This window comes from Oreochromis aureus, linkage group 10, assembly GCF_013358895.1.
Source record: "Oreochromis aureus strain Israel breed Guangdong linkage group 10, ZZ_aureus, whole genome shotgun sequence".
Classification (NCBI taxonomy): domain Eukaryota; kingdom Metazoa; phylum Chordata; class Actinopteri; order Cichliformes; family Cichlidae; genus Oreochromis; species Oreochromis aureus.
The window spans coordinates 16,150,428-16,174,558 of NC_052951.1; the positions used below are offsets into that span (position 1 = coordinate 16,150,428).

The 24,131-nt window shown below is 38.5% G+C and overlaps 1 protein-coding gene and 1 long non-coding RNA gene across 2 annotated transcripts in view; one reads left to right on the top strand and one right to left on the bottom strand.

The window, feature by feature from the left end:
• The window catches only part of LOC120442274, an 81,800-nt gene extending 72,286 nt beyond the window's left edge, over window positions 1-9,514 (top strand). The window contains exon 3 of the long non-coding RNA XR_005614616.1: window positions 9,371-9,514. This is a non-coding gene — a long non-coding RNA (uncharacterized LOC120442274). The remainder of the gene's footprint in view (window positions 1-9,370) is intronic.
• Window positions 647-24,131, bottom strand: part of mtnr1bb (melatonin receptor 1Bb) — a 40,008-nt gene continuing 16,523 nt past the window's right edge. Inside the window, exons 2-4 of the mRNA XM_031754131.2 lie at window positions 3,079-3,197; window positions 2,623-2,967; window positions 647-1,081 (exon numbers count right to left, since the gene is read on the bottom strand). Of these exons, the coding sequence (XP_031609991.1) occupies window positions 659-1,081; window positions 2,623-2,967; window positions 3,079-3,197 (887 nt within the window). The 3' untranslated portion in view covers window positions 647-658. The remainder of the gene's footprint in view (window positions 1,082-2,622; window positions 2,968-3,078; window positions 3,198-24,131) is intronic.

The window sequence follows — 24,131 nt, forward strand, 5'->3', positions numbered from 1 at the left end:
CTCAACTTGATTTGTGCCATCAATCACCTGAATTAATTTGTCATGTTTATTACTAAGATTTTGTTTCCTGTTGTTCGCAGTGCAAGAAGGTCAGACCAGGCAGTATTAAGTATGCTACTGCAGCATTTAGGTTTAGCACTTTCACCATATAAAACTCTATCAAACTGATATTATACTGTATATTATCAACAGTGAGACATCATTTCCTCTTGTACTAATCTGGCGTTCAGGTGAGGCGAGTTTTACGATTTGAGGCTTCTGAAGTTACTAAAGAGAAGTGTATGGTTACCATTGGCCACCCAGTTTGGTGAATTATGTCTTAAAGTCTACAGCAGCAGACATTAAAGGATATCACATTTTAGTAATGTGTCATTCAGATTGTTAGAGTAATAACAACATGAAACTGCAATACATGGCTTAGCTCTCAGATATAATCTCTAAAGGGTTTACTCCACTGACGCAAATCACAGTTATTAAAACCCATCAGTGGTAAAAACTCTGAGTTTAAATGATAGAATTCTTCATATCTTGGTAAACTACAAGAAAACAAAGCCATGTCTTTCAGTTTCATTCATTACTTAATACTCTTTAGCTGCACAACTACCTGGATGTAACACAAAACAGGAATTAGCATTTAATAGGCTCAAGAATTCAGACTTCATTCTTTGTTTGTGCGATCTCTGACTGACTCGTTGTTATTGAGCGGCGGAGGCGGCGATTGCTTGCTCCTCATGCTCCTTCCGTCCGTGGCGGCTCGTGAAGTCTCCGTCACGAAGAGCCGAGTCACCCAGACGGAGGTGACAATGCGTTTGTACTCATTCCTGAAATTTCGGTTCAGTAAGCCATAGATTATGGCGTTCAGACAGCTGTTGAAGTAGGCCATAAAGTAGCTGACTACAAAAAGCCACTCGGGGATACGAGGAGCCACGCGGGATGGATCAATCGCCACCGCCAAGCCAATCAGGTTAAGTGGGGCCCAGCAAATGGCAAACAACACAAATACCACAAACATGGTGATGAAATTCCGCAAGTCACTCGGTCTTAGGCGAGGGCTTTCTTCTGTCTTCACTTTACGACGCACCTGGACATGAACAAAACATATTGGACATAATTGTAAATGATGTGAATGAAGCATTCTTATGAAGTGAGCTTTTTGAAGTGCAGACTTCCAGCTTTGATTCAGAGGGCTGTAACAAAAGTATTGCATTGACAGATTAGTATTTACAACCATTTTTATTAAAGGTCCCCTATTTTCAGAGGCTCAAAAATAACTGGACAAAATAACATAATGTTAAAAATAAGGATTATTTTTATTGCTCTACTGGGCTGAGATCAGGTGACCGACTTGGCCACTTAAGAATATATAATTTCTTTGCCTTTAGAAACTCTTTTGCTTTGCAGTATGCTTTGGGTCATTATCCATTTGCACTGTGAAATGCTGTGATGTGAAATGATAAGTTGTGCAGCATTTGGCTGAATCGGAGCAGAGAGTCTAGCCTGTACACGTCACACTTCATTCTTCTACTACAGCAGCCGCATCGTCCATACAAACTAGTGACCCAGTTCCATTGGTAGCCAGACATCCCCATACCATACTGTGGTGTGGTTCAGGTCATGAGCTGTTCCTTTTCTTCTTCATAGTATACATCTTCTTATTATTCTGGCACAAGTTAACATTTCTGTGCAGATGTTTACTGGCAGTCTAATCTAGTATTCTTGTTCTTGAGTGTAACAAGTAGTTTGCATTTTGCTGTAAACCCTCCGTATTTACATTTGTGATGGTGTGTCTTGATCACGGTTTAAAAGTGCTGCATCTAACTCTTTCTTGACTTGGTTAGATACTGTGAAGTTGTTCAAACATTCTATTTAATAATGTGTCATTGTTGATTTTTAACTGGTTGATTCAACGTAATGATGGCCTCTTTAACTCACATCAACAACTCTTTCCAGGGAGCATCAACCAAAACAATTTTAGTGCTCCACATCTTTTTGTGGTGCATAGTTTGTCATGAAATAGCAAGACAGCTGGGCTCTCCTGGCAACGAATCTAGTTATCAGTCAATTTCGAGCCTCTGAAAATGGTGGGGCTATAAAATTGGCTATGATTCATAAATAGTTAATGCAGTCCTTTTGTTAAACTATTTTGAATTAAAGCTGAAAGTCACATTTCAGTCATATTTTGACTGTTTGATTTAAAGTCTAATGCAGTGGTGTAAAGAGACAAAATTACAAAAATGTCGGTGCAGTATTTTCACTGACTGTACATTCACTAACCCACACAGAAACACAAACACACACTAACCTTGTTTTTTGGAGCTTTAATTTTTTTTTTTAAATTTGTGCTAATCATTAATTGAAATTTAAATGTCAACAAGTTTATGGACAGTGATGAGTTTTTCAGTAGATTAAAGTATTTAAAATATACACTCAACAAGTAATGGTTCAATTATTCAGGGTTTAAACATAAAATCATCACATTTTTCTATTCTACTCTCGGTGTTTCTGTATTATTTACAGCTGGTATTGTATTTACTGTTTTTGTTGGTGGTATTGCTTTGTTCTAAAAGCTTTAATACAATTTTTGAGACTGTAAATATTAATGTAGAGATCCTGGAAACTCACCTGAATAACAAGTACCCAAATGCGTAAATAACAAAAGGTAACCACAGCAATGGGAACCAGAAAGTGAACCACCACTACTGCCACTGTGTAGGAACTGCTGACATTCTGGGCGAAGGTGCAGGAGTAAACCCGCGGGTCATAACGCAGGGAACCAACAAAGAAATTCGGGACAATGGCCACTACGGTGAGCAGCCAAATTAAGGCAACAAACATCAAAGTGTTGCGATAGCTGTATAGCCGACTGTATGCGAATGAGTGGCAGATATAGCAGTATCTGTTCACCGCAATTCCAGTGATGTTGAAAATGGAACCGATGACACTGAGCCCCATAAGGAAACCACTGACCTGAACAGAAAGAAAGAGAGTGAAGTGTTTTTGTCAGACTGTGCTGGGAGTATGCTTATTGCTGCTGTAGTGGTAGTAAACTGAAACAAGCTGAAAGCTCTGTGGTCTTACCATGCATTGTGTGTTTCCCAGAGCCCATCCATCATGGAAAAGAGCGTAGAGAACCAGAGGGTAGGGGTAGAAGGCTACCACAAGGTCAGCAAATGCCAGACTCACCACAAACACATTACCTGTAGAGGAGACATAAAGAGACACTGTCATTTCTATGATATACATTTGCAGAAATGTGCTCTCCGATCATGGGTTGACTCGCATCACAAACACCATAACTACTGCTCTTTTAGCACTAGCTTTACCCTCTAATGTGAGCATGATGAATTCAACTGTCATCTTCTCTTTCTAAACGTTTGCCTGCAAATGCTCAGTCTTTAGTGTCAGTCACTGCACTGACAACTCTGCAGTACATCTAGAAAATGGAACAACAAAATCCTCATTTCCATTGTTTTCACTAGTCACTTAGGATAATCATCCTGCATAAGGACCCTTGTTGAAACTATTTTAATAATGGAGTTTTGTCTTGCACTGAACATTGTCCAACTTGACCATTTACTGACTACTACATGGGATGCAATTTTCAGTGAACTAGGACCCTATCTAAGCAGGTCCAGCATGGCGTGGTTGTTGGCTGTGAAGGCAGAGATTACAAAAGGTTTCTACCCTCTGCCCACAGCTGATTGCCTCATCCCAGACAAAGTTTTATCACAAATGGCAGAGTCACTGTTTTGACAGAGTAGAAGGACAGGAGTGTGGACACAGCTCTTGGGGCATGCAAGTCTTTTTGTCCCATCTAGTCCCCTGCCCAATCCAAAGAATGGTACGGTCGCTATATCTCAATGATGCACAAGAAAAAGACAATGCATTGAAGTTACCCCGGCTGCTGATTTGAATTGTTTTCATCCATGTTTTTAACTGGAAATTTGTTGGGACATTCTTTGGCAGAAATATCTGCAAACAGATGTGAAACTGTATCTCAGCCCATGCGTGCAATCAGATTTTTAAATGCTTAAAAGAGTCTCTAAATCTGTACTGGATTTGCTATTCAGAGCAGGGAATGTGTCAACACAGGCCCCTTTCAGTTGGAGGTCTTTTTACACATAATTTTTTTGCTACACTTTTACACTTGTGCCACGGTAGATTTGCAAACGCCTGTGGCGATTTGCAAATGTGTGCTGAGATTTTTTTCTCTTTTTTAAATCAGGGGTTTTGTTTGCCCTGAGCTCAGACTCACAGGCTCCCGCTGTCAGACGGTGTACTGCTCTGCCTGCACATATCTAATCTAATCTAAAATGCAGCTCAATCCACCACACTAACCTCCATCTTGCGCTAAGCTTTAGGTATTGTTGATTATACTAAGTCTCCATGTTCATGTATGCATGTTAAGTTGGGATTAGTTCTCTCAACAGAATCCTCACTGCTGGATTCTTTAACAGCTCCCTTAAAGTGCAGAGTTGTTTCATGCAAGCTCAACTTAATAACCATTTTCCATGAATAATCATCAGTTACACAAAAAGTGGGAACCGAAGACACTAGTAGGTGCATTACTTGGAGATGTTGTACTTATTTCAAAGACTTTTGCCAAAAAAAAGAAATGAGAACAACACAAATGTCCAGATATAACATGGCAGAGCTCCACCAGGTCTTACTGTCTTTCACCTTCTAGTTTTCATATTTTTGGCTCGCCCAGTATTTCATCTGCTGACGCCTACAGAGGTGATTTGAAAGACAGCTTTTGTGCTCATGAGGTGAAACAACTACTGATCATTCCCATTGCTTGTCAGTGGTGATGGCAAAGGACGAAGGCCTCTTGCGTGGCAAATTCGCAGACATATCTCAAAGGGATTGGGGGAGCTTACTGTGTCTCGTATAACTGTCAAACTATGTCAAAAGTACACGATGCACAGCACACCAGAAATGTATTTCTAGCTAAACCATGTACACATTGATTCTTTTGTACGTTCACATGTGGCTTTGGAGTCTGTCCGTCAGCCCAGCGCTGTCACTGCGCACTTCGACTGACAAGGAGAAATAAGTTATTCAGCATGGATGGACATCAATCATTTTGATACCCAGTTATATCCCAACGAGCCCCATGTGACCAGATTGTCACAGATGGCTTATAGGCCTCAAATGTAAATGTCAATGATGAACACCACTTTTCTAAACATGCAGGGGATGTTTTCTTACACAAAATGTCATCGGCTTATAATTGAGATCACTTGCCAGTGTGCCAGTCTGGGGTTGTTTTTATATTTGGACTTTAAATTGATTTTTTTATTACTTGAAAGATTAGCTGCAAATAAATATTAGTTTTAGTTTAAAGAGTGCACAACAGAAACACAGATTCTTATACACTGATATTCACCAGGGAATTCCACAGTCAGTGTAATCATTTCAGTCATTTAACACAATTAACACTTGTAACTGTTGTGTGTGGAGTGCGTATGTGACAGCATACATCAGTCACAAACCACAAATATAAGAAAAATGTCTGTGGACAGCAAGATTTTTGTGGCAAATGCAGCATGACATCTTCAATTATGGACTGATAAGATTTTGTAATCTAATACTGTTCATTTCTTTCAGTGGATATAAATATAAATTGGATGTGCGTATGTGTGACTCTTTTGTACAGTTCCCCAATGTTCTGACAAAGCACAAATTATCTGTGGATAGATTAATGTTCATTACTGACAGTTGTGTTGGTATAGGCGCGCATTTCCCACATTAACAGTTAAATTAGGCACTGCAGAATGATGCATAGAGCATGGATAAACATGCACACAGAGAATTTACACTGATCAGCTCCAACATTAAAATCACTGACAGGTGAAATGAATACCATTTATCATCTCATTACTATGCAATATTCTGCCGGTAAACCTTTGGTCCTGCAATTGCTTTACTGTGATTGATTGTTGAAGGCCGACAGAAAAGGGCTCTCTTCAGTGGCCGTTATTGGCATGACAAAGTAAAAAAGTTTCTGATGGAACTTCCTGTTTATGAGAAGTCATATTGTCTAAAATCTCTGAACTACACAAATGCGACCAGTAAACTAAGTTCTTTTTACTTTGGGTACATGCAAACATGAAAGTTTTTCTACTTCAGAAAGGGTCATGCATGCCTTATTTCATGTAGTCTTTACTGTTGTAACAGTCTTTACTCAGGTGTCAGCCTGTCATGGATCGGTTAACTGCAGCTGGTCCAAAACATTGCAGCTCAGCTCTTAACTGGCACATGCAAGTGAGACGATATGTCCCTCCTATCAGCTTCCATACAACTGGCTGCCAGTCAGTTTTAGAACTGAATTTAAGATTTCAGTGTTTGTTTTTAAGATGCTGCATGAGTTGGCATCTTTTTGTATCTATGATCTCTTAACTTTGCACACTCTCTATGGATCACTGAAGTCTACGAAGCAAAAATTCCCTGTTGTCCCAATTTCAGATTAAACATAGGCATGATTGGGAAGTTTGCAGGAGCTGCCCCTGAACTGTGGAATAAACTGCCTCCTCATGTCAGGACCCCCTAAACACTGGACGCTTTTAAAACCCATTTTTATTTGGTTTTTAAACCAGAATGAGTTCTGATGCCTTTTTATTACCTCCACCCAGGAGGTTATGTATTTGGTAGCGTGTGATAGGGTGAAAAGTTTTGAATGAATCCTAATAAAACTTTGTAGTTGTGTAGAGTGGGGTCTTTGTAACAATCCATCAAAAAAAATTGGCATACATCCAATAAGGCATTCAAGGTCAACTCAATGATTTATTCAGTACCATTTCAAAACTTAAAATATCATGTAACACTTGACCTTTGACCTCGCCTTCAAGGTTAATAGAGTGATCTGAAGGTCAAAGAACTAATAATGCTCTATGGAGCTATTTAAGATAGTAATAGGTTTTTAGACTGACAAGAACATGTTGGCATGGGATACTTTTAAAGTTTACTTGATTAATTTTGTCATCATTTTGTTATGTAAATGACAGTAACAGGTTATAAATGTATAACAATATGAATATATTGTACAGTGTTCCCAAATTAAATAGGAACTAAACAATGAAATGAATGCTACACATTTAAAATCGTATTGAAAATTATGTCAAGTATTTAAAAGGCGCAAATAATAAAAGTCTGCACTTTGCACCACAAACTTCTTTGTTTTGCTGTTTTATCTGATTATTTATGCTTAAATAAATCTGTATTTTGTTTTATTGCATTCTTTTTGCTATACAATATTTCACCTGTTGTTTATAATTGTGTTTATGAATCTTGAATTCATAAACTTTGTAATTAGTGGTATTTCTACTATGTTGTCAATCGTTGTTAATTTCCCTCCTGCGTATGTAACTGTCTGCCCCTCCCTCATTAGCACCTGCTATCTGTCTGCTACAACTGTTCTCCGTCAGTCAGCGTATATATAGCACACCTGTGGGATAGTCTTGAAAATCAAACCTTAAGCAGTACTAGTGTTCCTTTGTGGTTTCCCTTGTGTTGCCATTTAATCTTCTCATGTAATAACTTTTGGAACTGTTTCATGAACTTTGCCCCTGGTGTGCTCCTCACCTGTTTTGTTTGCCATGCTACCTGCACCTGCACAACCACTGTTATTGGAACAATGTTTTAGATTTTAGACTATATCCAGGGCTCATGCGTCTTGTGTTTGGGTCCTCTCTCGTGTGAAACCATTTAAGATCTTTAGGGACGGCCCGAACCTGTGTTCATGAACTAATGGAACAAGTGAAATATATGTTTTATTAAGAATTACATCTACTTAAGTCTGGGACATTTGTTATATGGTCCTATTAAAATTCTCCTTTGAAAAAAATCTGTATGCAACACTTGGAATACCAAGAAAATGTAATAATTTTAAAAACAGTCATTATGACAACAGAGTGTCAAACATTTAATGGCCTATAAGTGTTTGAGGAAAAAGTAATGAACCATTAAGCAATCAAGATTCAAACAAGCAGACGTAGAAATAAAGCTGACTTTTTGTTAATGCTTTTAAAGAAGTGTCTTTTCATACGGCTCTTCATTATTTCGAAGTTATCATCTTGTCCTCAAACATCAAACCAGCATTTTTGCGAGGTTTTCATTGCAGTCAGACATAAATACATTTTCTGATTATTGTGGGAATTTCATTTTCACTTTACTGTCGGACTGAATCACATCCAATACAGAAAAGAGTTTTTATTTTGAATAGTGGTAGTTCAGCAACATGTACTGAGATTTCAAGCATTTGTAACACAGCTGTTAAAACTGTGTTTCCTTTAAAAAAAACAAAAAAACAAACATGTCTGAACTCTGAAATATTTGACCTTTTAAATGACCCACAGTTCCACTGCAATGCCTCCACAGTACATTTCAAAATAACACAAATTATATAAAATCCTCTTTGGCTGCACAGGTATTATGCAGCTCTTGTTCAGGCATGCTTATTCACAAACATACAGATAAAATTCAGAAAGATCTATAGAAGTGTTTTTACTTAATAAATGTAGTTTAATTTGAGAAGCAGCGAAGCAGTAGGCTTCAGACATCCAGTAATTTAGTGAGCAAATATGACATATGATGTTGTAGCCTTATTAAATTTTTGTTTTATTATTTTAATGAAGGAGTTACATAATGGGACTGTTATGCTGAATCAAAAACATAGTTATTTAAGTACGTTAACAACAGAAATGAATGTACTAGTTTCTTTCTTTTATAGATACAGTAGCTAGCTCCTCTAGGACTAGATAAACAGCCACATGCTACGTGTGCACTGTGTTGGCATGGACATAGAAATTTGGATTTGGTTTTGTGAGAGAGCTGGCTGCTTCATTTCCTCTGTCATCAGATAGCAGCAACAAAGCAGCAAACAAGTGTCCCACATGTGTGAGCACACATGCTGAGAAGCCTGTGAGAATCAGTGAGAACCATCTGGATGCTAAGCTATAGATTATGATGATGATCACATTTCATCATTATTCACTGAAGAAACTCGCACTCAACTTGGTTTTCCTGTTTTGTGGTTTAGTGCAATGTAAAGAGTGTCATGGTCCCCGTGTCTCGCCGGCTGACCCCGTGTTAGGCAACATGTTTTGTTGTTTTCTGCTCTCTCTCGCTCTCTCTCCCCTCTGCCGGGGCGGTGCTCATTACGGGCTCCCGCCCCTGGCCCACACACCTGTCTTCAATCTCCACACCTGCTGCTGATCTCCACTAATCATGAGTCCTACTTAAGACAGCAGCACTTTGCTACTCATTGCTGGATCGCTTAGCTATTGGCATCAGTCAACCTGCTAATCTGAAAATCTGAATCCGTGAGTTTTGTGCAACTTTTGTTAACTGGACTCTTCTGTGTGTTTAGATCGTCCCTGAACCCGTTTGTGACTGTCTGGATGAGTGAGCGAGAGGAGCGGCTGAAGAGAGGAGTTGGACTTTTTTGGAGAAAGAGAGGAACGTTTTTGACCCTTCCCCCGTTTCCCTACCACCCCAGAGCCCCGGACCCATTTCTCCCCAGCACTCTGTATATATATATATATATATATATATATATATATATATACCCTGGTGTTTTCTTCACTGTAAATAAACACACTTCTTTTTGCCCAAGAAATCCCTGGTCTGCGCCTGAGTCCGTTCAAGGAACCTTGTCAAAGAGCAGTTACATTACACGAGGGCAATTCATCAAATTTTAATATTGATCATGTATTTGTGTCCCCACAATTATATGAGCATGATCGAGGCATATTTAAAATGCATGCTCTCCCACTTAAAACAGAAAGCAAAAGCAAACCGAGCGTTCTCTAAATCAGTGCCTCGCCAGATGCCTGCATACACCAGTCACAGCTGTTCCCTGCACACGGCAGCAGGAGGTTTTCTGGACTAGTACTGTACTATACTGCATATTTTTGTATCAATCCAATACCATGTAAACACAAGACCAGTGTTGCTGATAACAATATCGTTACCAATACTTTTTACTTGTAAAGGCAGCTTATTTCTATTGTCCCTTATCTTTGTTTTGGCTGGGTGAACCTGTAAAGCATTGTTTTAAATGTACAGGAGTACAGAATTAAGTTGAAGTTTTGAGGAATAATTTTATTATTGATAAAACCATCATCTCATTGAACATTTGTAATGATTAATATCAAAGCTGAATGTTTTTGATTTTTAGTTTGTTTTTAGTTTGAGCTATTTTATAATCAGTTATTACTGTGCATAATTATTAGGCAACTTAACAAAAACAAATTATACCCATTTCAATTATTTATGTTTTTGAAACCAATATAACATCTCCACATTCACTTTTTCTGAGACCCTGAACAAAAAACAAATCAGCGACCAATATAGCCACCTTTCTTTGCAAACACTCACCTGGGTCATCTTGTGTTTTGATTTAAAACATGCTACAGGACATAAAGAAAATAGACCTGGCAGTCAACACAAAAAGTTCAGGCATTTTTCTTTGTGCATGTTTGAGGTTTATTTTTTCATTTCCAAAAATGTATTTATTTATGCAGACTTCAACCACTGCAGAAGGTGGGCTACATATTAAGTTGAGAGAATCAAAAAACAGTATCAATCCTAAACCAGTACTCCACCTCCACTTGCTGGCGCCTGCTATGGATCGATCTGATACCAACACCAAAGTTGGTATTGATACTATCGATATTTAGCTTGCACCACAAGAATCAAACGTCTGACATAGCAGAGGGCTAAAAACGAAAAACTACACAACACAACTAACTTATTCAACTGCCTAAAAAGACACCACAAAACTCAGTATTATGAATGCAAGAAGGCCACGAAAAACAGAACAATGGTGGCTAATATGAAACATCCAACATCAACTCAGACATCCATGAAAGCAAGCCTGTGGTGTGTGTCAGTGTATCCATCCAGCTCACAAAGACACACTGAAATCATCAACGCAATCACATTCCATTTGGCCAGAGATGCGTGTCCATTAAACACGGTTAGTAAAATGGTCAACTTACTGGACAAAAGATGCGTTATCCCCCCAAAGCAATTATTTTTCCAAACTGGCAAAACCTGTGCTGTATTCAAAACACTGAAGGGGAAATAGAGGGCTCTCACAGCTGTTTGAACACTTTGTTGTGAGTTTTAGTCACATCCATCATGCAGGTAGAATGAATGGAAGGAAAGATTTTATAGAGTTTGTCTGCAAAGATTAATCTATAGATTTCATTTACAATGCCCCTGTGATTTCATTTTGTGCCAGGTTTTGGTGCAAAATATACAAATATTTTTCATAATTCTTAGATTTGATGTCATAGATTCTGAAGGAGTTACATCACCTGTCCTTTGGTATAGGCAACAGTGCAATAAAAAAAGAGGATTTGTGGACAAAATGGTTTCTAAAATTAATGAATAATCATGACAAACAATTGTGACCTCAGTATAGGACAAAATATTTGTGATTAGCATTTTGGCCATAATCATTGTATTATATTACAACTTAATTTACTCAAAAAGCTAGATTTGGACACCATCATTAGATTTTTCACATTTCCACAAGAAACACATATACACAGTCTGAAATGCTGTTTAAATGTTATAGTCGACTATGATTGGTACTATATATACAATGCCCTATATATTCTTTGTGCATGTTTGATATATATATATATATTTATATATGTATATATATATATATATATATATATATATATATATATAATAAAAACATATCTGTGTATATATATATATATATATATATACAATATACCAAATATATATATATATATATATATATTTATATATACCATATAGATATATATGTCTATATATATATATATATATACATATATATATATATATATATATATATATATGCTATATATATATATATATATATATATATATATATATATATATATTTACTGAAGAGGAAACACACAAGCATAAACAGGTCAAAGAATTATTATTACTATTTTGCTTTTCAAAATTTTTCTCATTTTTTTATGCTTAATGAGTGGATGACATGTTGCTAAATTTACATTTTGGGCCACACATGTGCATAATTACATATTGAGCTGTTGACAGAAATGTGATGTTCTTTGATAAAAAGAAATCTGCAAACCTTAAAAGACTATAACAAACAATATAGATTAAAAAAATCATTTCATGCATTTTTCCTTAACGACTATATAAGAAATGCCTTTTGGGAGGAAATTGCAATGATTTTTTTTCTTTCATTTATCCCTTTTCCACATCATTCCCGTGGGAGGACATGCAAGGCTGTTTTGCCTTTTTTGCATTTAAATTTGTTTTTAGTGAAGGAATGGGGACAAGGAATAGATGCCAATAGAAAGATGAGAGAAATGGGGGCTGAGTCCAGAAGGGAGTGATGTGGAAGCGGAAGTGGTCAGGTGTGATAAAAATTGCATTTTCATGAGGAAATGCTAAAAGTAAAAAGTGGGAAGTCAGCAAAGGTGGGTAAATAATGTAATTCCCACATGAAGTGGACGTGGACCATCAGGTGCCCTGGTAACTCATATTATATGGTATACTTCTCCGATGTGAAAATTATGCAAGAGGAAAAAGTATAGTCTCTTGCTAAGTCTGTAGAGATGAATGAATAAATCTTTTAGCAGAAAAAGTAAAATTAGGAAGATGGGAAAACATGAAAGAAAAATAAAGGTCACCAGAGAATAATATTGTTAGCAGTGAAGGGACCTAATTAGTTTTTATATTTATTTATCTAATTATTCATAATTAGTTGTGTAAAATTACTGTTGTTTACTGTTTTAACAGACCAACCAGAAGCTACCCTCCTAATTTTGTATTTTGCACAGTACAATGTCAATAAAGCCTTTTTATTCTTCTCTTCCAAGGCAAAGATACGTTCACTAGGCCCTTTACCTTACTTAGTACTGGACTGGACCCCATTCTTTACTTCACACATATTCAACAAGGTTTTGGAAACATGTGTCAGAGATGTTGGACCATATTGACACGATAGCGTCACATAGTTGCTGCAGATTTGTCGCCCACCCCACTAGATCCCAAAGTTGCTATACTGGATTGAGATCTGGTGACTCCAGAGGCCATTTGAGTACACAAACTCACTGGCACCTTCAAGAAACCAGTTTGAGATGATCTGAGCTTTGTGACATGGCAGCCATCAAAGGATGGTACACTGTTGCAATAAACGGATGAGCATGGTCAGCAACAATACTGTGCCATTTAAATGCTTTAAATGGTAAATGTCAATAAAGATTTATATAGCGCTTTTCTAGTCCCTAAGGACCCCAAAGCGCTTTTACATATCCAGTCATTCACCCATTCACACACATTCACACACTGGTGATGGCAAACTACATTGTAGCCACAGCCACCCTGGGGCGCACTGACAGAGGCGAAGGCGAGGCTGCCGGACACTGGCGCCACTGGCCCTCTGACCACCACCAGTAGGTGACGGTGAAGTGTCTTGCCCAAGGACACACCACGAGATCTGAAACTGTCCAAGCCGGGCTCGAACCTGCAACCTTCCGATTACAAGGCGAACTCTTGAGCCACGATCGCTTTAAACTATTTATTTGCTTTTTCTTTTGCTTCTTCCCCTTCTATAAAAAACTCATGTAGAGTTTTTTTTTCTCAGTGGTGACACCTATTGTTGAGGAGAAAACTGCAGAAGTTACGTGCAATATTACAGCAATGTGGCTGTGTAGTAATATATATCGGCTGTGCATGGAGCAGCGAGTATACCACCACCACCACCACTAGCCTGAACCACTAATACGAGGCAGGAAGGATCCATGTTTTAATGCTGTCTACGCCAGACAGGGGCGTAATTTCCAGGGGGGTTAGGGGGGTTATGACCCCCCCACAATAATCAGACCCAACCAATATAACCCCCGAACAAAATTATGAATTATCTTGCATAAATAGGCTGTTAATTTTTTTACTCATTTCAGTTATTACCAGCAAAATAGTTGCATGTTTCATCATCTGGGAATTTACCCAGATTTATTTATTTATTTAGACAGAGATCTTGACCCCCCCAGTGTTCAGCACAAAGTTACGTTGATGACGCCAGACCCTGAAATTCGGATGTTGTAGCAAAAATTTAAACACGCCAGACCAAGCACCTTTTTTTCCAATCTTGTGTGGTAGCCCCACTATTTAGGGGTAGTTACCAGCCACACTTGTTAACAGCAGCTCTCTCCTTAACGATCTTTCACAGTGCCTCAGCTTCCCAACACCAATAGCTAGCTTTTGCTGGTTAAAACTGCTAGTCCAAGGGAAGCTAACAAGCTATTGCTGGTTACGTGGTAGAAAAATGCTACTAATATCAACTCACTATGCTGTATGGTAAAGTCAGTGGAACCACGCTAAATGTGGTCCGCTAAATGTACAGTATCATAACCTTCTAACCAAGATTAGTGCCGAAGGGGTGTTAAATTTTTAGCAATTTTGCACTGTAACAATTTTTTTTAAAGTAGCATTACAGAGCTGTACTGGTGTATTATTCATACAATTTTTTATAATACCACTCTGGGGATAGTAGCTGAAACAGTGCACAAGATGGATGAGTAAAACCAGTTTTCTCATAATGTTATAGGCACGTTGTAGGCAAGCAATAAACAATCTTGTCATCGCTACCATACATCATACATCATCAGCGCATGTCTGTCCATGCTGGCAGTTCTCTGTGCCAGAAGCTTAATCACTCTACTACTCTGCCTACCGCCTGGTCCTACATATCAATTGCAGTCTGGATCCTTTTCTATCACTCCTCCACTGTCTGCTCTTTATTTTATTAATTCACTTTGCTGCTCTTCGAATTTCTCAGCTAGCGAGTGTTACTTTTGAACGGAGTGACCCATTAATCATCTTTCATCGCTCTCTAGTAATCCTGGTTTTTACGCCTTAAAACGTGTTTTTCTCTGAGCTGAAGAAAGACCACACTTTAATTTCAACACACTCTCCAGGGAGCCAACACAGTCTGGAATATCCCTGGATTATCAGAATCCCCACTTTCATCATGGCCACACGAAGGCAACTCAAAGGCTCCACAAAACTTCACACAGTATATGATTCTAGACAGAATGTGCGGGTTTTTTGTCACCTCTTTGTTGTGCTTTCTTTTGCCAATTCAATAGCCTTCATCCAGCTGTTCTACTTTGCTAAGCCTGCCAAAACAGCTTAGCTTCATGATATTGTCCAAGTAGCTACAATTACTATCGTGTCTTCTGCACTCTTCTTTTAAGTGCGATACACCTGTGGTGGTCCACAACTTTTCCGTAGGTCCATGCATACGCTCTCCCATGATCTGTGGACTGCTGCTGAATATTCTGGACGGTCGGGTCCAAACTCTTTAATTCTTTTTCTTTTCTTTGACCAACTGCCTTAAAAATAGATGTTGCTTTAAATAAAGAACTTAATTTAACCGTTTCAGCAGCACTTTAAGTCCCCATCCTCAGTCAAGAGCTAGCTAACGACCAAGATCCTCTTCTTCTTTAAGACGAGAGTGGCTATGCTGTGACAATATGTGATGTGTGAATGATGTCGAATGCAGGTAATCTGTGCTAATTGGTCAGTGATGCACAAATTGTGGCCAGAGGGGTGAATTCCAAGCTCCAGCTGAAACTCTGCCTCAGACCCTCATGAGTGCAAAACTTTGGGTCTGTCCATAGACCCCCATTCGGCCGCATCCATACAAGGAAGATGATACATAATTATATTCTGCGTAAGAACTTAACGGATTAAAAGTCTGACCACAAAATGGATTCTGGAAGGCACGTAGGCTGTATTAGCAAACTGTTCTTATTTGCAATGTATGTCGCATTTTTGTAATTAATTGTTTGTGATGGATTTTTTTCAATCGATATACATACACTCAAACACACCGAGATACAGGATTGTGTCAGCCATGTCACAAGTCTAAAGTCGATTTAAAGCCAGTCTGAATACTACAATATAATGAAAATAACCCTACAAGTGCCCCTTAAATACTTGGAATATTATTTATACTGCATAACTTCACAGACGACACACAAAGCTTGACTCTTTGACTCTGCCACCAAAGTTTAAATTACGGATGCCATACATGAATACGGGTTATCACCTGAAGTTAGTTAAACTCTCAGAAGCTTACTGCAGCAGCAAGGACAAACACAGCCTACAGTACAATTCCTATTTTATCCGTGGCTTACCAAGTTTTCTACTCACATTTGGCTTGAGACACACACACACACTTATTTGACCCTGCAGTTATTTCTGTCAAAAGTCAGCCTGGTTAAGTTAATTGGTATAAACATCCCTGAGGTCATATTTTAATTAGAAATGTGCAGCAATTTAACCAGTAAGATGTGACAAGTCCGCTTGATTTGACTATCCAAATTCACCTGGAAATTAGTAGTGGACTCAAACACATCAAAGAGCAACACGCATATTTGGATGGGCAGTAGATTCATTGAAAAAGAAAAAAAAAGAAAAGGGAATACCGCATTATTTAAAACACCAAGCACAAAGACTAAAGTGTAAAACCCAGCATGCTTTTTAAAGACAAAGACAAACATTTAGGGATTCAAAATCATCAGTCAGTGATGATGTCCTTCCCTGTCATTAGGGGACATGATGAAAAGTGTAGTCACTCGGGGATTTTACTGTGCAATTATATCACACTGCATCTACCTGACTAATAAAATGCAAGTGGCTACTTTGGTGGAGAGGTCTGTAGTTTCAAGTACAGGTAATAAAACGGTCCAGAAAGCCTAATTTTAATAGGAGATTCATAAGTTTGAAGCTTTACAGACAGTAAAAAACAGCACAGCACAGAAGTTTATAATTTTTTGAGACAGGATAATGTAACTCTGGAAAGTTATCACGATGACATTCCTGCATAAGCAGCTCCTTGCTGGATAATGCCACTTTATGGTCCAGCCAGGGTGAGCCTTTTACTTTTATTTATTAATTTTTTTACTTAGCAGCAGCCAGCTGACATCCCAGCTACACTGAGCGGGTGGCAAGTAGTTACTCTCATCACCACGAGAGGTTGCATATACTGTGAGGTAAATGTAAACATTTAAACAACGGTCATATAAAGCTTGCAGAGGACAACTTCAGTTCACATGTCTGCCTCCATCTTAAAAGAACAAGCTGAAATGCAGTTTCAGGCAGTTGCACCTCTGATCCCCCACCCTGCTACAACATCACGTGGGCTCCACCACCTCTAGCTCAGCTACATTATTGCTGCACTTCAAGCCTTTGGAGGTCAGCAAATATTCTTAAGCTGGTGTTAAGTTACTGTGAGAGCTGCAAAGTCGAAAACACTCAGTTGTGGAAAGTGTGTAGGAACTGGCTGCTGAATGTTTCAGTGAATATGATTCAGCTGCTGGTCGGCTGCTGCTTTGAACCCAGGCTTCTAAAGAAGCTCTGCTTTTAGCTGCCGCCCTCAGGTCTCTCTCTGTTTGCCTTTGTCGCCTCCTTTTAAATTGCACCAACGTAGATTGTTTACAGTGTAAACAATGTGCGACACTCAATACGAGGCCTCTTCAGAAAATACATTAACCTTAAGTAACCACAGGCAATCATTGTTGTGGTACAGAGTTAAGAAAGTAGCTGAGCGATAGCTAATGCAACATGATGTAATAAGTAATAAACAGCTTTCACAGTGGGCGCATAAATAATTCTCAATAACTTATAAAAACACTAAGAAAAATGCCGAAATCTGAGTACACATCACAAAAATCTGCATTTTTTTCAAGTTTTTCCAGCTGCTGGAGATGTGAGAATTCTGCTCCCCCTATAGAAAGGTTCATCTGAACATTCTGGTCATTTTTCTTCTTCTGGAAAAGCCAGTGATGTGACATCCCTTTGCTTTTGCTTTTATGCCGTGTTTATGAATAACAAAATAATACAATGAATGCAAAACCAAACAAAACCCTCATACATTACACTAATTAAATGAGAAGCAATTAACTGCCTCGTAGCACAACCCTAGTTTCGGGCAAACCACCACAACTGCTGAGTAAATCACCTTCATAATAATGAAGAACAACTTAAATCATGCTCAGTCAGGCACAAAGAAAGAAAGAAGGCACAGAGGGGAAAGAAATGAAATGCAATGATTATGTACGTTGACAAAATCGCTCATTAAAGAGGGGCTTGCTCACAGTTGTAGAATAACAGCAACAGCAGTGACATTGGTAATAGGAGTGGATTAAGTCTAACAGTGTGCAACATTTCAATAAAGCGACTTTATAGTGAAAAGTTTGATCAGTGTTTTCTAAACACTTTTGTAGTGCAAATGTGTGATCTGTTTGCCCGAGCCCACAGATAATTTACATATTAAACTAAAATCAATAGTTCTATTGAGTGTATAGAACACGGGGTCACAGGGGGTCACTCCTCTGGCCTTTCTGCTGTCATCCAAGTTAGCAAATAACCAAACTTATCCAAGTCATTCCTCCTCTCAAGTGAGCATCAATACATGCAGCTGCACATTCATCAGAATACCACTCTTACATGTTGTTCCAGTGGACCTTATGGTGTGCATTAGCACACCTGTATAAACTGCTTAGACATGAGGAAATTGTACCTTTAGAATGCATACAATGAATTATTCAGTATGTCATCTGCTATCTGGGGTGTGGGGGAAAAAAGACACTTCTCTGGTATTAGGCTGTAACCAACTGGGATATTTCTCCACACGCAACAGAAAATTGATGGAGCTATTCCCTGGTAATAGAAAAGGTAGATGACCAAAGAGCTTGTTTCAAAGTTCCTGCTCAATTATTAAGACCACGCTGAAAAGAAATTCCACAGTATGATACATGTGATACACAACCCAGTAGTTTATACTATATTATATTGGCTGTGCTGAAGTTAGGAAGCAAAAGTACAGCAATTTCAATACGATGAAAGATGTCGGCGAGAGAATAATATGTGTAGCTGTAGCATATGGAACTGGTCAGCAAATACGGAAAACTGAACACTTACAGGATGGAGGCTCTATTCACACAATTTGTTAAAATGAATACGAAAAGACAAATCTGATAGACTACAACTTAGTGCAGCAAGGAAAAGAAATGACTTTTTTTCAGTATATGCAGCGAACATTATCCAGTTATCATGTGCTAACTGAAAAACATGGCTCGCTTCCCGTATATAAAGTCATGGAATTACAAAGTAAAACCTCTCGGTTTTGAGGTCTGCACTGTATTATATTTATCAAATCAAATATCTTGGTGGCAAATATCACAGCACTGAACTGCTCCCCTGTCTGCAAGCACAGTAATGGGAGTGAGTGTACTAAATAGTGTCTGGCCTTTGCAAATAATTAGTGCTGCCAAGTGCATATGGCTGTTTTGTGTTCAGGCACGTGTTTTGAGCAGGTCTAGGCTTTGCCAACGCAGCGCTCATGCTGCAAGAGACTTACCATATGGACAGCATTTGGGTTGTGGGGTAATACAAAGCATGTCAAGTGAAGGGATGACTTATGGGATGAGATTTAGAGCTGGTGGTTGTATATCACGCTCGGATATTCAAAACTTCCAAGACCTTTCATGCAATTTATTTATTTATTTTTTTGTGATTGTGTGTCATCATTGCACTCTGTGAATAGGTTTCTAGCGCATAAAACATTTACCTCAGCTTGACTTCTTTTTTAATGCCCATTGCCTTTTTAAAAAATTTAATATTAGAGGTAGAAAGGCATGAACTCGGACCTTGGTTAAAAGTTAATACAATTTAATAAAAATACAAGCAAACTGCATTTACATCGCTGTTAAATTAAACATCATGAATTATTCCTTAACAGCACGATAAAGGACCTGCATATATGTGGTTTGTGACATATACGTGTGTGTCATAGGTTACTGGATCAAGGGAAGAAACAAATACTGCTGTGTCACGGATGGATGACATGAAATGAACTGTAAAGCAAAGATGCAATAATCGCTGTGCGGTTGTACTACCCTGTGTTACCCAGTGAACGCCATGTCTTTTGTCACATATTGTTAATGACCTTTATGAGAGAAGGGGGGGTCGCCACAACAGAGCACCAGCAGAAATCAGGTGAATAATATAAATAACAGTGCAGTTCCGTAGGTTTGGGAATGCTTTGAAAATATACACAACTGTGCAGAAGGTTGGTTATTTGAATTAATATTGAACATCATTTCCCCAAAAGAGATGGTCCTTATAAAAACAGCATGTTGCACAGTCACTAAGAATAACCAGAAAAGCTGCTGAATGTTGTGCCTTTGTTTAAAAAAAATAAAAATAACATGAACCATAAAAAAATACATTGTTGTAACAGAAATTGTTGGACAGAAACTGAGAAGACATGGTTTTAATGCTTTACCTGAACTGCTTAAGAGCAGGATAACAGACATATAGCCAGTAACCTGGTCACAAACTAATAATCTTGAGTTTAACTGGACACTGTGAAAGAGGCAGAAAGACAGAGAGTGAGGAGCAGAGCGAGAGAGCTGTCAGGGAAATGAGAATTTCTTCTTTTAAAAAATGTGTGAAATCCAGCAGTTGAGATTTCGTATTGATCAGTCGCTGAAGGAACATCAGAAGTTTCAAGGACTTGGCCCTGGAAAGTTTAAGTTCATCGATTACACAAGTCATGCACACCAACTTGCAAGGAAGGAAGCTTAAGTTTATCACTAGCTCACTCTAAAATCTCCACACTACTCTTACCTCTGTGATGTAGTGATGGAGACCTGCACTTAGTTAGCATCAATCTGAGACTCAAGCAGGTCTTTGGGGCTCGCCATGAATGTGAAATGAGAGGGTGCTTAAATGTACATTTAGACATGCATCTTAAAACCTTTGTTCATTTTCATTTGGTAATGGGAAGAGTGAACAGGTGTTCCCATCTACATAAAATCTGTTCAAGATCTATATGAATTTGTTTGACTTCATTTTACTTTATGTAATGTATCATTATGATCAAACTGACTGCTGCTCCAAATGAGTCTGTTCTCACTAGGTGTGTATAATGTCAGGTTCTCAAAATTTAGGATTCATCTTTTTTAGAAGTTAAGGTTAATTTTAAATTCACGCTACTGAAAAGGAGAAATAGTTAAAATGGCCCTAATCCTAACCCCTTATCTACTTCGGGGTTGCAGTGGGGCTGCAACCTAATCCAGCTGTGGTAGGGCAAGAGGCCTAGTACATCCAAAAATGATATTCTTTAATATTTTGTTGGCTCAAGAAAAAAAAACGACTGAATTTTCTGGTAAGCTGTCTTTTTGTAGAAAGATAAATGACTAAGCCATGTATAAGAAACACATTACCAGTTACCCAGTAGAATAAATCCAACTTCTAGGAGAATCATTTTTTACTTTTTCTAGTTAGAGAGCTCCCGACTGCAAATACATGCAGCATAGGTGTGATAAAGGGTATAAGGATGCTGAATTAATAGCAAATACAATATATACAGAGGGAAGCATTTAATTATTTTTTTTTGTAGGTAAAAGACCACTTAAGGCTCTCATATTGGAAGAAGATAAATGTGCTTCCATTCCAGTGGGGCTTTTGCCCAGGACTAGGAAGTGTACTGTAACCGATAAGACAAGAAAGCCCCGAGGAGGAGCCATATTTTCAGTAGCTGTAAGTGTGAGCTCATATTGTTTCTACCTACTGAATAAAAGTGTTTCTGGTTGACTTCTTTAGCACTTGACACTTATTTATTCTCTCAGTCTATTTTTTTCAGCAAAGTTTCAAAGCCTCCACGTTCTCACATTTTGATGCTTTACTCTTTGTGCTTAGGTTCGTGCATAGTCCAAAGAAAAATTGCAGGTCATGGTGAAATTCACAGCAACACAGGTGATCTACCTTACCTTTACTTGAGAACGGTACTGCCAGTCAGCTCTGCCTGCTGGTTCCCGAACGTTCAGTCCTCATCAATTTTGCTAAAGGCCCGTCAGGCCCCTCAGCAGCTAGGCTGCTATCTAAATCCAAGCTGCAGTATTATCAGCTGCATGCTTCTCCACCCCCACCCCCCATGTTGCATTAGTTTTGCAGGAGAGTCATGGAAAGCATATTAGACTAAACAAAAACTACAGCAAAATACAGTTCAAAGTTGACTTTAGTAAGAAAAAAGAAAACATGCCTGTTAATTTTAGATGCTTTGAATGGAAACCTCGAGTCGATTCACTAGAATACGTCTGAGAAGCACTGAGTTGTGTGGTCTTAAAGAAAGTCTGACCCAGCTATATTTAAAGTAAATGGATCCCCAAGATTTTACTTACCCTATTAATATTTTGATCTTCTAAAGGTTCTTCTTCATACATTTGATGTTTCCCCCTCAGATATATATAACTATTTACCATTTTGCAAATGCAACATCTATTTTTAATTTTATCCCTAATGGGTAACAGCCAAAATGATGTAAGGTGGTGTATAATACTTTTGACTTTAAACATGTTACATTTTCCTTCAGCTTAGTTGGAGGCTGCAGAATGTGTGTGTAAATACAAATTGACATATTATGTAGTGAAGGGGAATTCATTACCAGCTATTTACCATGTCCACATACATGCCCAGCAGTTACAAAGAACACGCAATGTTCCCTACTTTCAGCTCTTTTTTGGTCTCTACCAGCTCACCACTGTGATTCCCAGTTGCTGTGTTCCTTGACTTTTTTAGAATCTGATGACTTAAAGTAAAGCTGAAAGCTGGAAAACCAAAAACAGCAAGCTTAATATTGACCCAGGTTATTTCTATTGCCTCCACCTACCGCTGCTGCTGTCAAATGAAAGTATAATCCAACCCCTCCTGTAACACTTTGTCACCATGATGAAAGTATCCAACAAAAAACTTCAACAGCATTAGACACACTGCCAACACATCACTGGTCTCCTTACACCTCCAACCTCACCTCTTACACCTCAGCAACAGAGCGTCATGCACGTACCGTTGCTCATTACACCTCCTCAATCGCCCCTTAAGTAACTTCCATTTAGTGAGCAATACAGTACTTTTAAAGTCTAGTACTATGACACAATAGCCCTAAACAAGTTATGTGTGTACGTAAGTGCATATGTGATTTTGATTGATTGATTGATTGATTGATTGATTGACTGATTGATTGATTGATATAACTTTATTAATCCCACAAGGGGAAATTTCATGTTAAGGCTACCGACCTATTATACGCAATGGCGGCGCCATCTTACCCATCCGACCATACATACATTACCCAAACATCACATGGGAAGACAGGTCAGAGGGTATAACATGGAAAAGCACAACATGAGGAAAGATAAGGAGAAAAAATAACTCCCCCAGTCTGAGCTCCAACAGGAGATCAGTTTGAGAACATACCTCTGCACATAGCACATGAAAAAAACTTTAATACACCAAAGAACACATGACAAGCAACAGGGATGAGTAAAGTCCAATGTTACATCCGGGCCTGCAGCCTATGCGCTGGTCTCCTTGATCCACCGTCAGCATCGAGAGGGAATATGTTGTTGTATGTTGTTTTTGTGCTCTTCCCCAGTGTATGCTTCTTCTTTGCTTCCTGTCAGACATATCCAGTGTTTTCTGAATTAATTTAACAGTCTCTCACATCGCTGTGGAGGAATTCTGACCAATTTTGTTTTACAACATTGTTTCAGTTCATTGAGGTTTGCAGACATTCATTTATGCAGAGCTCTCTTAAAGTCCCGCCACAGCATCTTAATCAGTTTGCAGTCTGGACTTTGACTGGGCCATTGACACGTTGATTCTTTTCTTTTTCAGTCGTTCTGTGTGTAAATTTGCTGTTGTGCTTCAGATCGTTGTTCTGTTGTATTACCCAATTTCAGCCATGTTGTCAGACAGATGGTTTCACATCTGTCTCTAGAATACTTTGGTATACAGAGGAAACCATGCTTGACTCAATGACTGCAAGCTTCCCAGGTTCTGTGGCTCAAAAAAAAGTCCAAATCATCACCACATCACTAATTTGTTTAAGGGGCCCAAACAACTTCACTTTGGTCTTGTCTAACCAAAGGACACTGTTACAAATTTCTTATGGTTTCCAGGAAAAAAACCCCAAAATGGTTTACTGTCCTGAACTTTCACATTTAGCATCTTAACTGAGCCTTCAGTCTCTACGATGTAGTTATTGAGATTTCTCTGTGCATGCATGGTCT